The sequence below is a fragment of the Sinohyriopsis cumingii genome, chromosome 8, assembly GCF_028554795.1.
Source record: "Sinohyriopsis cumingii isolate HCF-2022 chromosome 8, ASM2855479v2, whole genome shotgun sequence".
Classification (NCBI taxonomy): Eukaryota; Metazoa; Mollusca; class Bivalvia; order Unionida; family Unionidae; genus Sinohyriopsis; species Sinohyriopsis cumingii.
Window position 1 is genome coordinate 98,541,624 of NC_142968.1, and position 18,787 is coordinate 98,560,410.

At 35.3% G+C, this 18,787-nt stretch overlaps 1 protein-coding gene across 1 annotated transcript in view; it reads right to left on the reverse strand.

Moving 5' to 3' along the window:
• The window catches only part of LOC149794216 (thioredoxin-like protein 1), a 39,154-nt gene extending 24,538 nt beyond the window's left edge, over nucleotides 1-14,616 (reverse strand). Inside the window, exons 1-3 of the mRNA XM_089968328.1 lie at nucleotides 14,426-14,616; nucleotides 7,181-7,277; nucleotides 2,657-2,833 (exon numbers count right to left, since the gene is read on the reverse strand). Of these exons, the coding sequence (XP_089824454.1) occupies nucleotides 2,657-2,833; nucleotides 7,181-7,277; nucleotides 14,426-14,526 (375 nt within the window). The 5' untranslated portion in view covers nucleotides 14,527-14,616. The remainder of the gene's footprint in view (nucleotides 1-2,656; nucleotides 2,834-7,180; nucleotides 7,278-14,425) is intronic.
• Between the last annotated feature and the right edge of the window lie 4,171 nt (nucleotides 14,617-18,787).

Below are 18,787 nucleotides of genomic sequence, written 5' to 3' on the forward strand. Positions count from 1 at the left end.
AAAGTTGTGACCATAAATTTGGTATTATATTTTCATAAATATACAATCCTGACTATTAATACCATCATAATAAAACTAGCAATACCAGTAATACTTATGAACTACTTATAAATGTGTTCACAAAAGTCACTCCCAATGATCTTCAACTAATGAATGTATGAAAATATAAAAAAATCTTTATCTAACACTTACGAAGGAACTTAAATAATAAATCCGAAAATCCTTAAATTAAGGAAATCTGCAACTGAGACCTGTTTCTACAAACCGAAGGAGAGCTCAATTACAGGAACTAATTAAGAAAAATCTATTCTTCCATATAAGACACTAATATTTGGATCCAAATACAAAGGTCCTTATCTACAAAGCTCCAGTCAGTATAACACAGTCATACAGACATAACATCGGTATACTGGCTGAATCATAGTTCTTCATGTAATATACTTCAGTATGAGTAGTCTCAAACACACAGCCTGCCAAGCCGTATCATGTGGCCAGCAAAATGATTAACGTCACAAGGTGTCATGAGAGATAACAATGGTGGTGCAGTCCTTGGGCCATCGAAAATGCCCTCATGAGGCCCACAGGATAGTTTGAGACCCCTGGTCCATATCATGGTTATGTTTACCGACTGCCCTAACACCATTAGTCAGAAACCACAGTAATATAAGGACTGAACAAATCTTGATGTGTGTGTGCAAAATGTTTGCAACAGTAAGAGGGAAGACTTAGTATTTGAGATGGTCAAGATTTGCCATGAGTTCTTTTACCAATATTTGCCACAACAAGATCGAAGAGTTAGTATTTGAGTGGGCCTTGATTTTACCTGAATGCTTATGTCAACTTTTGCCATTGCAAGAGAAGAGTTTGAACCTAAGGGTGTCCCAAGATTTTTCCACACTGCTTCTACCAATATTTGCCATAGTGAGAGGGAAGAGACTGAACCTGATGGGTCAATGTGTTATTCGAGTGCTCCTACATTCATTTTCCAGTGTAAGGGAAGAGTCTGGGACAGACGAAAAGTCAATGTCTTTCAAGAGTGCTCCAACAAACATTTGCCACTGTGACAGGTAAGACTCTGTACTTGTGAGGTTAAAATCTTTATTGGATAATTTAACAAACATCTGCCATAGTGAGAACAAAGAGTCCGAACCCAAGATGTGTAAAGTCTTCCACGACTGCTCCAACAAACATTTGTCATAGCAAGAAGTAGAAGACTGACCCTTTGTATGTCAGTCAGTCCCAATTGTGTCTTACAAAAATTTGTTATAGAAAGAGATAGTCTGAACCTGAAATGAGTAACAAAAAATCCCCAAGAGCTCCCACAAACAACTGCCATAGCAAGAGGTAGGAGTTTTTGAGCCTGAAGGTGTTCATAACAAGCTTAATAGTGCCCATAACAAGAGGTATGAGTCTGTACCTGAGGGTGTCTATAGCAAGAGGTACAAGTCTGTACCTGAGGGTGTCCATAGCAAAAAGTATGAGTTTGTGCCTGTGGATTTCCATAGCAAGAGGTACAAGTTTGCGATTGAGGGTGTCCACAGCAACAGGTACGATTCTGTGCCTGACAATGTTAAAGTCACTGTATCCTACAGGCATCGGTCACAACAAGAGAGATGAATCTAAGCCAGACATGGCAAAGTTTATCCTGCATGTTCCTTTCTCAAACAAACATTTTGCCATACTGATGGGTAAAAGTATGATCCTTGCATGTTCAAGTCTTTCCCAAGTACTTCTGCAAGTATCTGCCATAGAGAGAGGAAAAAGTTGGAATCTGAGTGAGTCAAACTCTTTCCCAAGTGTTTTTACCAGTATCCACCAAGGTGAGAGGTAAGAGTCTGACCGGGTCGTAGTCTTCCCTGAGCAATCCTACAAATATCAGCCACAGTGAGTGGGACAAGACTGAACTTGAGGTTATCGCAGTCTTTCCTGAGTGTTCCAATAAACATTTGTCATAGCAAGAGGTAAGAGTCTGAAAGAGTAATAGTCATCCCTGAGTGATCCAACAAACATCTGCTATAGAAAGATGCAAGAGGCTGAGGGGATCAATGTCTTTACCAAGTGCTCCTACAAACATCTGCCATCATGAGAGGTACAGTACCGCTCACACAATTCAATAATAAAAGGTAAGGAAACTGCTTTCAAATGGGATAATGATGTAAATATTAGTGCCTCAGTTCCTCTCTCTCTTTGCACCTATGTAGTACATGCTTGTAAATAATAAACCAAACTCATTTTATCAAGATCACATCCACACCAGTGGTCACTGGATGGACTCACCAAGAAAGCATGGCGTGCAAAGCTATTCTCCATGAAAATCAGTGCAAACTACATCACAACATGTTGAGAGCTGGTAGAGCTCCTTTTTCCTTAATGCTCTCCACTTTCTCTCCAACCCCACTATAAGTGTGGAGAAATGAAAAATCGCACAAGCTGTACTGTTAGAGTATGAGGGTGTCTTTCAACAGTGATCCTACAAACATCCGCACTTGGCAAGCAATGAATGATGAATAGTCTCAAAGAAAAACTCAAGCACATTTGTGATTCTGATGTTTAAGTGCAGCTGATATCAATATACTCTACATGTTTCACTTTTTAAAAAGTCTAATATTTCAAAAATAGCTCTAAAACTATGATTAAGTTGACATGATAATCTTACATGTCCCTTGACGGTGACTTCGTTGTCCTCTCCTCCGTCTTCATCATCTCCCAGCCATCGTTGTATCTTTTCTTCTATAGCATTTTCATCTGCCCCTCTCTGCGAGTCAACTTTCACTTTATTTTTGTAAAAATTGAAAGTAGGCATAGCAGATATTCCTTCACGCTGGGCAAGTTCCTGAAAATGAAGAGATCTTTTGCACACATGTTTAAGCACAAGGTCCAACTAAGCTTGTACTGAAGCCTAAAGGTTACCAGAATCCCAGGCAATGACAAATTCAGGTAGTCCAATACGTTACTACAAGAAATAATGACCTGCTCTGCATTTTGTTAGAAAATATAAATCTAAACATAGAAAAATAATTATTGAGAAGAGAAAAGACAATAACCTGGTATTGTAAATCCCCATTCTTTCTACTGCACCCATTTTCCTTCCATAAGCACCCCCAGTACACTAAACCATAAAAACAAAATCCATCACGTGTGATGCATTTTCGTGTTATTGCTACACCTCTCCCTCAATAACTCATGCACAACAGAATCCAAAAACACAGACCATGCTATAAGTGAGGGCGCAAGCTACTGAAGGACCTCTTCAAAATAATAAGCTAGACATCCCAACAACAGCGGCGGTTGGTGGTGGGGTGGGAACTCGGCTGTTTCATAACTGAATCCTCGTTTTATAATCACATGGGGAATAATTATCAATAAAGTGCTTTTTCTGAGCTTGTAAACTTTTGAAATGTTGCATGCAAATCTCCTGTGCGGGTGTGGTACTAAGAGAGATGTATATAATCGTCTAGTTTAATGAATTAGGCATGAACAATAAAAACATAAAATACAACCGAAGCCAGTGAAACATTAAGTATATTTGTCAGAGACTTCCTTTTGAGATTAGGATCTAACAATCATTGAAAAGGTCCTCTCAGCTAGTTGTTTTATTCCAGGTAAAACAGTATACAGGAGGAAAAAAAACTACAGGATCATCAGAGATCTCGGAAATGCTTAATTACGCGTATTTGGACATCCATTTTTTATCTGGGACACAGAAAATCACTGAGGCGAGAGTCCTCCGTATGCATGTAATAGGTGTGCAGCAAAATTTAAAGACTTGCCAGTCCTGCTTCAGCCACCTGCTTTGTGGGAAAATGTGTTGATCAATTAGATGTGCTGATATTTACAATGACAAAATTCAGTGACTGAAAGACCCCTTGATGTACATATATGTTGTCATTATAAGAGTACATCAAAAAGAACATGATGCAATAGCCGGGCGGCTAGTTCAAAGGCTTTGACTGGCGACCAGGTGGGGGAAATGTACTTATATTTACAGTGATTGAATTCAGATTCAGAAAGACCCAGAGATGTACATGTGGTCATTTATAAAAGTACATCAAATAAACAACATTAGCTTTCGTTATTGTGTTCATTTCCAAATCTATTGCAATAAGTAGTGCACGTGACACTCAGAATCAAAACATGTTGAGACTTCAACAAAATGCCATTCGTAAATTTGTTTAAGTATTTTTGGGTTAAACGGCAAACTTACGAAGATTGTAACGAGATTCAGAAGAGTGCCATTCGTAAATCTGGATAAGTATTTTGGGGTTGATCGGCAAACATACGAAGATTCTAACGAGATTCAGAAAAGTGCTAAAGCTGCTAGAATTGATATTTCGGATAGGGCAGTTACTAAGTGTAAGAAAGTGTGTGATGCCTAGCTAAGTGTTTGAAACAAGTCCTTACTTGGATTGACAAAATTCAGTATCATTCTGATGGACGAACAAGAGCTTTTAAGAGGTATACTGACTGACCATCCTTTTTTATAAAAATGCCCCTTGCCGTAGCCCGGTTAGTTCTAGTGTTGTAGCGAAATATATTCATTAAGACATCAGTAGCTAGGCCTAGTTTTGATATCAATTACGCTGACAAACTCTTGCCCATTCACAAGCATATGTTTTGATAGTTGATTGACGATTAGCCCTTTTCCAAGTAAGGTAGCAACTATCAATTTCCTGCATGATATCCTTTGATGATAAAACAAACAAACACATGTTTTAAGATTAGAATCGGTGATCTGGATATATATTAACTGCCTCTTGTACACTGTTTCATCATAAAATTAGTTTGAAACTGTACTTGAACCTGTAGGCTTAACAAGAAATAATGGTGGACTTCACTAAGTCTGGGATGTACCAGTTTATTAGATTGTCTGTTTTCGTAAATCATCAGGAAAATATTTTCACAAAAAATATACAAATCATTGAAAGCAAAGCCAAGGTATTATTTTATTAAAGATTTAACTTTAAAATGCAAATTATGTAGGTCAGAAACATATGGGACAATGCTATGTTGTGGAATTCGCGAGATGCACTTTAAGGTCTAAGCTGTTTTCCGACTTAACACATATTTGCGAAAATATGGGGAAAAAACAGCAAATCAGATACTATTTAACCATTGCTTAAAATTACTACAAGGACGTAGACAAATAAATAAACCATAAATTTGCAATCCTGTCAGTGGACTGTTGTAATAAAGCTATATTAAAGTGAGTGATTACATTATGAAAACCTCTCCATCTAAAAATAGTTGCACTCACGTTTGTGTTTATTCTGTAGGAAAGAAGGGACTGCAACTTTTGATGGACTCCTAGTTTTAAAATTCTAGCGAGACCTCTGATCATGATCTGAAGGCAAAATACTTTTACAAAATCCAGTAACATGTGAATATAAATCACAGTAAACTTTTACTCTTCTAAGTGTGGTACAAAGTGAGAAGTATATGCTCATCTGGTTCTTGATGACTCTGATATGAACAGTGCTTGGACTAATACCAAGTTAGTGAAGCATAAAAAATGTGTCACTGACTTACTTTTGTAATGAGGGTATAATAATGTATTAAGATGCTTCCCCTCAACAAATTTCATGATTCAAGCTACATCAGCATGAATACATAATAAAACAAAACTTACTAATTAACTAAATGTAATATCCTAACCTAATTAAAATATGAAATGTAGATAACAGTGACAGTCTTATATTGTAAATGTGTGCTACAAACAGAAGTGTATCTAGATTGATGACTCTATCATAAACAGAGCATGAGAAACACTCCTCAAATACAAAACAAACCCAACAACAAAAAATCTGTCAAATCCAAAGTATGGCACAGATGGAGATTTAGCTACACAAGTTAGACTGTGTTACTGTCTTCATATTTAACATAGCAATAAACAATAACCAGTCTCAGTATATGCTAATATACATCTTCACAATGTTTGCAAACAATCTGGTGATTTTTTTCTCTCCACAAATTCACCCAACATAGAAATAATTGCAGTGATACTATCCAATTTAAATTGCCTTCATACAGTTCACCATTAGAACCCAATAAATTTGAACTTTTGGTGATAAAATCACCAGTATAGGTAACATGGCTTGCTACGACAACGGTGAGAATGCTGCCAAAGTAAAAATCGATATCTATTTAATGCATGATAAAAGACTCTGCAATGAAATATTGGTTATTTTACAGTGATCACACTACAGACAGCTACAAACAGCTGAATGTCGTTACTTGTTCGTTTTGTAAAATGATCCATATTGCTGTTCAGAGCAATTTATCGAGGAAATAGTATGGGAACTATCTGCAACATGCATGCTGGAACAACAGTAAAGCACCATTTGCAAATTTAATTCGGTTGGAGAAACCTGTCACTTATCAAAATTAAACTTGACTCTCACACACAAGCTTGCCAAATATACATCTTATCTTGCTGTGAATCAGATGATGGACAGTCCCTTTAACGGAATGTGAAAAGAATGCAGATAAAGATATGACTCAAATGAAGCAACAACTTTTTATGCTAATTGATTGACATTCAGTATTATAAATTGTACAGCATAATATTACTAAAATCAAATCAGTTTCTATTTTAAAATAGAAACCATGCACAATATTAGCCCATAAATGCCTGACCTGACCCCTTTAAACAAATAAGAGCCAACGGCTTCACTGACTAACACTGATTATATGCCCCACATTGTTGTGATTCAAAAAGTCATTCCCTAGTGGCAAAAACATGTAGGTTACCAAACTTAAGTGATCATATCACATATTTTATAACCAAATAAAAATCTCTTGCTTGTTAATATGATATTAATTACTATAAGACACCATCGTTAATTTTAATAATATTTTTGTCAAAAATTATTGTTACTGTAGCTGCAGTTTTTCATATTAGGGAAAAAAATTCTTTGCCTTGCTCACCGTTGTAACATTGTACTAAAAAATAGCTACAACGTTGTAACATTGTACTCAAAAATAGCTACATTAGCTTCTTGATGAGAACAAGAGTTTTTATTTTACCATTTTCAGAGAACATAATGACAGTCAGTGCACACACTGATTGCGTTTTGTAAGGTAAATGCTTTACAGTTTGTTTTATATAACTGTCTGAAAATGTACAATTAAAATTTTGAGTACCTGGTATACTTATTTGTTAAAAAAAATTGTTTCCACATACCTGACATTCATCAACATCAACTTTGAAGAATACTGCTCTCGGATATTTTGTGACAAACTCGGCAAATTTTGGGGCAATTTTTCGACAAGGTCCACACCTGGAATGGATCAAAATACCTTAGAGAAATATAATCTTTAGAAAAAATATTTTAAAAAGAGTACCATGTATGAAGCATATGGCAAAAATGCCCGCTCCATGTTTAATAGTTATCTAAATAGGCACAAGAAAGGAAAAAATTATGTTTTCTTTAAGTCACATTGACCTTGAACTTTGACTGCTGAAACTGATAAGCCTTTTCCTTACCCCAAGTAAAAGCAATCCATAAAGTTGGGTAACTGCAGATGATGGTAAACACAAGTTATAATGCAGAAACCATTTTTCAGTGACCTTCATCTTTGACTACCAATTCAATAAGGTTCTTCCTTAACCACAAGTGCAAGCAACCACAAAAGTCTAGCTCAGATCTGTGATATCTAAGTAACATTATGCAAAATACAGTTTTAATATATTTTTTTATTCACAGAGAATCTGACTGATGACCTATTGACTTAATGGATGCTTCCTTATACCAAGTGCAAGTCTCACCGTTACGGATCACCGCCATCTCACCTCTGTCTGTGTGGGTTCGAGTCCAAGGCTCGGCTAGCGTGGGTACGTGGGAAAGCCTGCCAGTAGCTTCTCGTGGGTCGGTGGTTCTTCCCTGGGTTTTCCAGGGTTCTTCCTCCACCAGTTATACTGGCCGCCATGTATAGCCTATCTTGTGCTGAAAAATTGCGTTAAACCCTAGAACAACAACAACAACCAAGTGCAAGTAATCCACAAAGTCTGGTAACTAGATGGCACTGACCTTGACTTTTAACCCCAAAATCACTAGGATTCTTCCCTACCTGGGTGCAAGAGATCCAAATAGTTTGGTAACTGTAGCTACTGCAGATCTGGAATTAGTGTGAAGAAACCAAATTTCTTCATTCAGTCAGTGACCTTGTGATGCCAAAATTGTTAGGGTTGTTCCTTACCCCAAGAAAAATACATCAGCAAAGTCTGGTAATGGCAAATTGGTAAAAGAAGGATGGACTGATAACGCAACATAATATTCTCTGCCTTAAGTGCAGGGGTATACAGATTACATTCTTAAAATGTAATGTACTTCCATTATTTTGTCTCATGAACTTAGAGACTGTAATTCTATTTAAAAAAATCAAAAGTAATTATAAAGTTTGCTACATTTAAAGTAACTGACTTTGTACATGGTCAAGACCAGATCATAATCCACCAACATAGCTGAGGTGGCGCTCACCAGATAATATGTACTTTTGAGAGAGTGACGTATGTAAGGTGAAGTAGTTCGCATTTAAAACATGCACAGTAGAGAGAATGTTTGCATACCTCTATGCTACATTAATGTAATGTGGATGATATTTCTTTTGGATATTGTACTTTTGGAAATTTTACATGATTTAAGCACACTGCTAACTAAAATGACTGCTCCCTTGTGTTAAAAAATCAGTCTGAATTAGTCTAAAGTACACTATACATAGCAGCTATTAAAATAGGGAAAATGAACTTTGCCGGACTAGACCATACCAGCTTCTGAAAGTGCAATGAATGAATTACCAAATATATAAAATGTAAAAAAAGTTATCGGCTCTTTTTTATACAATTTACCTCTGAAGTTCAGGAAGTGAAAATGACCAAGTAGAGCTAGCACTTTTTTGAAAGGTGCACATTTGAAGTAAGGCCAAGCTGTATACTCTATAACCCATAGTACACCCATCAATCATACACCAAAATAAAGGGAATTAAAGGTTCTTTGCATTATACCTAAGATATACAAGGTCTTTTTTAAATAGCCAGTATAACCAGTGAGGAAAGCCGGGGACATTCTTTTTCTTTAGAATCCTAACCCTATGCAAAATGCGAAACTGTATAGCGCCACCTGAAGTATGCTAGTCCTCACATGTATGAGTGCATGTGTGTGATTTGTATTTTTGATGCAGCCTTAACAATTCTTCAGTCGTATTGCTCTGATGTCTGCAGTGTGGCAGTTTAGTGATGTTTAGTACTAGGGTATCATGTTGCAGACATGTAGCATCATGTTCCATCCAGTCACATTATACAGACGCCAGGCCGACCAGTTCTAGCACTATTCTCTTAATGCTGAGCACCATATTTATGTCTTTGACTCAGCTTGGGTTCAAACCCATGACCTCCTGCATCTGAGGCAGACACAAACAACTTTGGCCACCAGAGCAGTAGACCTCACATCGAAAAAATATATAAAAATTAGCCACTGACTTTGCCAGACCCTTTTTTTCATTTCGCCAGTTGGAATATTTTTAACCATAACTTTTGGACTGTAATGCCAGGTGACCATATATTCTGCTGAGTATTTCAGCATTTTTTATGCCCACCACCCATCCCTCAACAACAACAAAAAACAGTTTACCAAGTACGAAGTGTTTACAAAATATTTTTTCTTCTCTTAAACGGAATATGAAAATGGGTGATATACTGGCAGCTAACAAGTCAAATTAATAGAAGAGTACTGCTAAGTATAATCAACAATACTGAAAGCAAGAGTCCCCTGAAGGGATTGATGGTCTATGGAGTGAAAAGAATTTCTAGGAATTCAATTTAATACCATTTCTTTTTTTTAAATGCTAATATGTATCAGTGATAACAAGATTTTGGAATTAGTTGCTGTGTTGGATGTCAGATCAAGGATACTGTTTTCATTTAGGACAAAGGAAAACATGTCAAAAGGATCATCCATTGTCAATCAAGTAGTATCACATACATAAACTAAAATATATCCAGCCAGTGACCTGGTTTCCTCCATTAATTTACCCCATAGGGTGTGGTCTTTAAAGTCTGTGATCTGGCCCATGCCCTTGCCTGACCAAGAGTGTGTGTGAATCCATCTTGACAACAGTTCAAACTGCAGTCTCAAGCTACATGTATTTAGGTACTATACATGAGGAAACCAGTTTTTCTGTCATGCCCATGTTATATCTCACCATATTTCCTTAGTGTCAACTCGTAAATCATTTAACATTGTTTACTAATTAAGACAATTTTTCTAAAATTAGTTGTAATTTGCACATATGCTGCTTATTATATTATTTCATTCCTTCCTAGTTTAATTTGATAATGGTAATTTGTATTTATATATATGTAACAGTGTAATGCTAGGTGTTTACTCATGTCTCTTTGGTGGGTATAGAACAATTTTATTTTACATGTTAAGAAAATTACATATCATTCTTGGGATTGAAGCTAACTGCTGAAAATTGTACTACAGAATGCCAAAATCTGATTAGGTTGAAGTTGGGTTTTTTTAAAAACAAAACGAATACAAATACACTAATATTTAAGTGTTTGGAATGCTTCATTTTCATTCAAGATACTTATCATCCTTTTAACCGATTTGGCATTACTAGCTTCTGTCACATTCCAGCCAAATGAACTGTATGGCAACTTGAAAACATGTTTATTTCCTTCTGATGGAATTTGAATTTAGTAGAAAAAATGACATCAGAGTAAGAACAGTCAGACTAAAGCAACACGTCTCTTGTTTGTAGATAATCATCGACTTGGGCTGCCAAGTGTATGAGACATTCCTGAAAATCTGACTTCTTGTTTTGATGTTAGTAAACCTCAGAACATGCTAGACAATGCCATTTTTTAACGCAATAAGATGGCAACCTTAAAAACACACATCTGGGAAGGTATCTTCAACTGAAGGACTAGATGATGACCTAGGCTGATAAATCAACCCCCACAAATATGTGTTGATACTGATGGACGATGTTGTGGGTCTGATGTCACCTGTTCATTAATATGTGCAATTCTGCTGCATGCAAATCATTATGGAACAAACCTGCATACCCTTTAGACACATACCGGTTATTGGAAATAGCGATATCAAACGCAAAATTCAAAATGGCCACAAGACTGATGGTTGTGTTATTCCAGATGGATTTACAAGTCACCAAACATGATTTGCTCAGGAAATATAACTGCATGTCACCAAAAGAACCCTTCAACTGATGCAGCTGCACAGCCACGAGAAATACCGGTAAGTGTATAACATGTACACCAATGTGTGCAGCCAAATATGAATGCAGATAATTGCAGCTTTTAATGAATAGGTGATATCAATCCCTCACCTGAAAAACAATATCATCATGGGTGAAGGGCTGATTTAGCAACCTAATGATGTCCCAGCCATAATAGTTACTAAAATTTGAACCCTACTACATCATCATAAAAACCACCCACAGAGTAGTTTTTACATACAGTTACTTTGAAGTGAGTTCACCTCTCCCTCGATAACTTGTGCACAACGGGGTCCACAAACATAGACCACACTATAAGCGAAGCACAAGTTACTGACGGACCTCCAAAAATTGAACAAAATCGCTTTGACATTGAGAAAACTGTGGGGGGGGGGGCGGCGTTAGGGAACTGGGCTGTTTAATGACTGAATCCTTATTTTACAATCACGTCGATAATAATTTTTAATAATGCATTTTTTCTAATGAAGTTGTTTGTTATTCCATTTAAATAACTTGTTTTCTCTCAAAATATCCAACATATGAAATATCGTTCCAACTGGTTTGAACAACATCACGTGTACGCGAAAAATCCGTGTATTACGTCACTGCTTATTGTTTTCTTGGTGAGTCTGGTTCCCGTAGTGGTATTTAATAGTATCTTGCCAAATCAGTAGTCCACAATTTGGTAACTAGACTACCTGTTGACACACCACCAAACAAGATTCCTTTTTTTTTCAAAAACATGTGACATTTAATTCGTGACACATCTACATCGAAACTCAATTATTTATTGCTCAATTAGTACAATGTTAATGTCGAAATTTCATTGGAAGTATTAATGAAATTTCTTATCATCCCTGAGGATATCTCTAAATGCCAGTTAAGAATTCTCTGAAACTCGCTTGCCCACAATGGTCCGTATTTGTGAAATCAAGATCTTTATTTTACGAAGTATTCTTTTCGCTTTGCTGTCTTGTTATCTTTGATCACAGTTATGAAAGAGTTGGTTAATTTAAGGTAGTTTCTGTTACATACAAAACAACGTTTATTACAGTGTTCGAGTGATCAAATGAAGTGAGTTCACCCGACATACGACCGAGGCCACTAGCTTTTAAGTTAGTCTGATTTTTGTGCCTTTCAACTTTTCTATTATTCCACCCCCTTTTTTTATTAATCAAAAGACATAATTAATGTGATAATATAAAGGAGGCCAGCTTTTAATTCAGTGCAACAATACAACAAATACGTCTGCAAGTCAGTTATAAAAACACGGTTGGCACTTAATTAGGTTCTCAGAGAAATGTTCGCAGATGTAGATTGACGCATTTTATGTTTAATTACAAGAGGACACATTGCACTTATGACATTTACACTTAAAAGGAACTAAAAGATGGAACTAGAACACAAATTTCAATTGATAAAAAAATTATTTAATTTATTTTTATTTATTAAAGTACTGCCTCCACTTGGCATAAGTGACATTTTCATTGATCGAAATTTCCTCATATATCGTTAATTGCGGTGTACTAGGAATGTCGTTTGGAAAGAAAATGTAAAAAATTGTAAGAGTTATTTTTAAATTTGATATTTCATAGTGTTGATTAAAATTTCCAGGTCCTATCTACCGTTTTCAACGATAAAACAAGCGATACATCAAAGGTTCCGTTACTAATTTTGATCATGATTTTCTTCAAGTTCAACAAATTGGGATACATTTTTGGGGTATTTTCGGGTTTAAAAGATGGGATCCACGCCTGACACCGCGTTATAAGCAGGTTCACGAGTTATCGAGGGATTGGTGTATTCATATAGCTTAGGTTAAAAGTCAGTTCTGATCATTTATTTGATCATGTTTAGGACCACGTTTTGCAGAGATAGTTTTTGTATTATACACTGAAATGATATTGCAAAGGTATTACTGAAAGGGATCATTTAATTATAGCATCTTGAAAATTCTTTCAAAATAGTGGTGCACATAAAGACCGGGTCATTCACCGTAAGAATGAGGCTGTCCTCGAATGGGAGAGAACAAACAAAATGTTTCCTGACGTCACCAAAACCTGGTCCTATAATGTAAGACATAGCAGTGCACATATTGGTCTTGTTTTAGTGCTATGTCTTAATATCCAAATAACGAGTAGTCAAAGTTTGATGAATATCTCACACAATTGGCAACATATATTGATACTCTTCCACTAATTTATGTGTAATTAATATACTTACTGTGCTGTCTTTATCCTGGAAGAATGAAAATATGACACCAGCAAATGGGCACATTTTCATGTTCCGTTGACATACATTTGTTGCAATGCAAGGGTAGTTGAGGATGCCAAAGTATGTTTAAGTAAGTCCATGTGGTGGTTGAGTTTATTGAACTAAACGAAACGTTACTTTGCAGTTCCAATAGGCATAATGTATTTCTTTTCATTTCACTAAAGAATAACATTTCAACTTAACCCGATTTCAGCATTCCCGGCTTTCATCGCTTTCCAATCAACTGAAATGTACGCAAACGAAACCTTAAAATAGGTCCATTTCATTTGTGAGAATTTTAATTTATTAGAGAAAAGACATCAGAGTAAGTAAAATCTGACTAAAACATTATGACTTTGCTGTGTAGAAAAGCGCTGTTATTTTAGTTGCCAGTTTTGTGAAATATTCCTGAAAATGTGACTTTCGTTATGATGTTAGTCGACATCAAACACACTACGCAGCGCTATTAGTTAGGCGGTAAGACCCTGACGCACAAAACAAATATCAGCGTCAATGTCTTACCTGTAGGACTATGGTTGCGAGCTGAGTGTGACATTTCTGAAATTTTTACTTTCGTTATACTGTTAGTCGACATCAAAACACGCTACACAGCACCGTTATTTAGAAAGTAAGACCCATCACCCCCTAGAACAAAAATATCGGGTGATGTGTCTTACGTTGTAGGACTACACTAAAACCCCGTCAATATATGTAAGCAAATATACAAAACCCCTTTTAGATCAATCCCTGTGGCTTGAATGAATACATATTTAAGAGTTGAAAATTACGTTTTTGTATATACAAAGAATAAAATTTACATGGCTGGATGGATCGTCTGATGTTCTAGATTTTAACCATACCAGAAATATCTACACTTGACAAGAAAGTAAAGCGAAAACTCCCTTGTTGGTTTGCACAATTATTTGTATCATACCAGTTGGCGTAAAAATCCACTACCACCAATTTTGTGCCGGCAGCTGTCATTTCTACATCCCATTCTGCGTCACTTTTGATCATTTTCAGATTCAGCGCCATTATAAACGTTTAAGACTTCACCGATATGTTCTAGTTAACAATGATTTGCACATCCACGATCACCGATCAAGGTCTAACCAAACGCTCTAGATGCCTAACGGGTGAATAAACCTCCTGTATACTATGATCAAATATTAGGTCGAGGATATACGCAAGTTTGGGGTCCAGATTTTATCATTAGAACACACAACCAGGTACGTAATGACTTTGTACCAATCTACATTTTTCTCAATTGTTTTCAGTTTAAACTGATGTTTTCTGTTATGCATTTCTTTCCTTAGTCATTGATCATTTTTATTATATATCTCTTCACTAGCTCATTTCATTTCTAGTTTATATTTCTTACTTCACTGGATACCGTTCCCTGACCCTTTTAATTGCACTTAAATACATTATAATAGTAACTTTTGCACTTTTCCTAAAATCAAATGGATCCAAGCAGAATAATTTACTGCATAGTTCAATCTAAGCCTGAAACTGATGAGATTTTTCTTACCCTGGAGTTCTGGAGAACTTAAGTTATTTGTGCAAAAAGAATTCTTCTTCTTTCAGTCACAGTGACCTTGACATATGACCTTTTCACCCCAAAATCAACAAGGTTCTTTCTTGCTCCAAGTGCAAGTTATTAACAAAGTCTGGTGACCATGAATTGTGGAAAATTGTAGTTATTGTAGAAAAACATGTTTTTCTTTGTACAGTGATATTGACCAAACTGAGTTTTGTTCTTTGCCCTACGTGCAAATCATCAACAATGTTTAATAAAAATACACGATGGCAGTTATCCATGCTATTGTGTGAAGCAATTTTCCTTCTATGATACAGTGTGACCTTGACCTTTGGAACATGAAATTAAAGGGTCTCTTTCTTACCCCAAGCAAAAACCATCCACAAGTTTGGTAACTGTAATGTTGCAAAACTTGAGTTATTGTGCAGAATCCATGTTTCTTCTCTCTGTCAAAGTGGCTTTGACTTTATTTTTCCCCCCACAAAATCAATAGGGTTCTTCATTACCACATGTGCAAGCCATCCACAAAGATTAAAAAACTGAAGATGGCTGACAGCTCAAGTTATAGAGTGGAAACAAAACTGTTAACAAAGAAGTAAATTGGATAGATGGACAACATCATAATACATTTTGACTTATTGCATGCATAAAACAAGAATTGAAAAAGAAAACATTTACAATTTGAAGCTGACTTAATCAATTGTAAAATTGAATGTACAGAAAAAAATGTAGAAAAATTTATAACCAATCATCACATACATGTATAATGATTCAAAATGTAGCAATGTCTTAATTGAAAACAACAAGAACTGTTTTGTAAGAAACACATGATATGGCCCTATGATGAACAGTAAATATATATATATATATATATATATATATATATATATATATATATATATATATATATATATATATATATATATATATATATATATATATATATATATATATATATAATTCACATGCATGGATCCTGCTCATCTATATCATCCAAGATCTTGATGATATAAGTTCACATTACAAGTTTGCTCAGACAAGAACCATGACTACCACCAAGACTACCACCAAGATGCACGATCAAGTCATTAACGTGTGCATTTCATTCATTACTGAGTTTGTACACTGTCATGTATATTTAATTGTTTGTTTGTAAGTTTCATTTTTTATAGATATTTCATTAGATGCTCTTATAACATTGTATGCTGGACATGACCTTGTCAAAAACCAAGTTTATTTCTGCCTGACCTGATTGACTTTTTTTATTTTTTATTTCATTTATATCAATGACTAATACATATCTAAATTATTCTCTTTGTGTTTGAGCTTTTTAATATCAGGATTATTATTAATGTAAACAAGAAGAAGTAAATTTATTGATTTCGGTCATGGTTTTGGAGATTCCTATGTGAATTTTACAGGTTATTGCGTTGTAAGTAAACAAGGCTTATTAGATGATTCTAGAAGGTTATTTTCCATTTCATTAGAAAATGCTCAAGGTCAGGTAGAGAATATATAATCTTGTGACTGTGAGGATTTAGTCAGTTGTGTTTTAACATCTAACACTTTAAGTTGTATTATGTTGTGATCAGTTTGAGCTGAATTTTATTATCTTCAAATTACTGAATTCAAGTGATTATTTTCTCTGGAAATACAAAAGTGCTCAGATAAATTTCTTGAATAAAGACATTCACTGGAACTTATACTGAATTCAAACCTGGAATAATATTTCTGTTATTCAACAAAAGACTGTTGACACATCAGTATTCCGTAGGCTATAACAGACATGTCATCGCCTTCAGTTTTGGATCTCTTTTTGGTACTTGAACCGAGTTACACTCAGGACTTTTTATTATTAGGACATGTGTCTATAATTCTTAGATTATTTCTGAGATTTAATTTGCAATACCTTAAGTTCTTTTTTCTCATTTTTTTCACTTTGTATTCTAGGAAAATAAATTATTTGTTAAATTTTACAAAGCTTGTTGTTTTTCAGTCTTTTCTGTTACTTATTTTAAGAGTATAGACTTGTAACAGCATGCTTTTCTTATGATATAGGAATAGATTCAAAGTTTGATCAAAATTGAATCAGAAATACACCCAAACTCAATCAGATGCATGATCATCTCATTCTTACAAGAATAGTTGATCTCACTCATTATCATACTAATCCATGATAAACCTATATTTCAAGTCTGATCAAAATCAGATCACAAATATGACTTCCCAAGTGGTGAGCTCAGCCAATCAGATGCAAGATCCCCTCATTAATGTGTGGATCTCATTTATTATTGAACTGTACTGAAATCTTAATAATATAAACCTATATTACAAGTTTGATAAAAATATGGATCCCATGTGATAACAAGGTTAATCAATCAAATGCAAGATCACCTCATTAATAAGCATGGAAGTCATTCATTATCAATTTTATCCAAGATTTTGATAATCTGCACCAATATTCCATGTTTGATTGAAACTGACTCAGAAATGTGGGATAAATAACAAGGTAATACCATAAACTCACTTGGTATTAAAGCCAGGTAAATTAACCAAAAAGGTGTACATCCTGTTAAACACATGACCCATCAAGGGACAATACAGTATAAGGAGAAAGTCAAATTTGGGATCATATAATATTCCAAATCTGTTGCAAACTTGATAGAAAGTTATTTCAAATAAATGAGATGGAATCAACATTTTTGACAAATGGTGTCCTACACCCCAAAACTTGATCCAGGTGTTTGAAAAGTAAACTTCATTGAGTCAGTGTGCTTATGTTATATTCCAAATATGAAATGAACTGTTGATGGAAAAATCACTGAATAAAAATGTGTACCCATTATAATTCCAGACACATGGTGTCAGTATGGAGCAGGAATGTTACTTGTATCTGATGATATAAAGTTCATAATAATAATAATAATAATAATGAGGACTTTGTATAGTGCCTAATCTTTAGAGGCTCTATGCGCTTTACAACATTAGACAACATCTATAACATAAAAAACACATATAATGATATGATTACAAAAACAAACACCAATAAATTAGAAAAAGAAAAAAAAAACATGCTGGAAATGTTTAAGGTAGGAGACATTATTAGGTCTTTTAAGTTTGTTCTTGCAGTCGAAATAAGCGAGTTTTATGAGTACTCTTGAATGGGATCACTGTCTTTGTGTGTAAGTTCAGTGGGCAATTCATTCCATGTTGCTGGGCCCTGGTATGCAAAAGAACACTGTCCATATGACTTTGTTTTCATAGTGGTAATAATGAGTATACAATTATCAGAAGAGAAGCGTAAGTATCTTGCTGGTGTGTACACATGGGTGAGGTCGGATAGGTATGTTGGACTAGAGTCCAACAGTGAAACATAGCACAGAGAACAAATTTTGTGTTTGATTCTGGATCAAATGGATAGCCAGTGTAGGATACAGAGCAGCAGGGAGTTGTGCTCTGATCGTGGTACTCTAAGTATGATCTGAGCAGCTGTGTTTTGAACCTTTTTAAGTTTCTGGAGTAGATATTGAGATGAACCAGACATAATTGAGTTACAATAGTCCAGTCTTGAAAGTACTAATGAATACACAAGTGTTTTAGTGGCATCAGCTGAAAGATATTTGCGAATGGACCTGATGCATCTCACCTCAAGATATGCAGCTTTGCATGTGTTCATGACATGTTGGTGCAATGTGAGAGTACTGTCCAGAGTAACACATAGGTTTCGTACTGATTGTGTTAATTTAATGTTGGTGC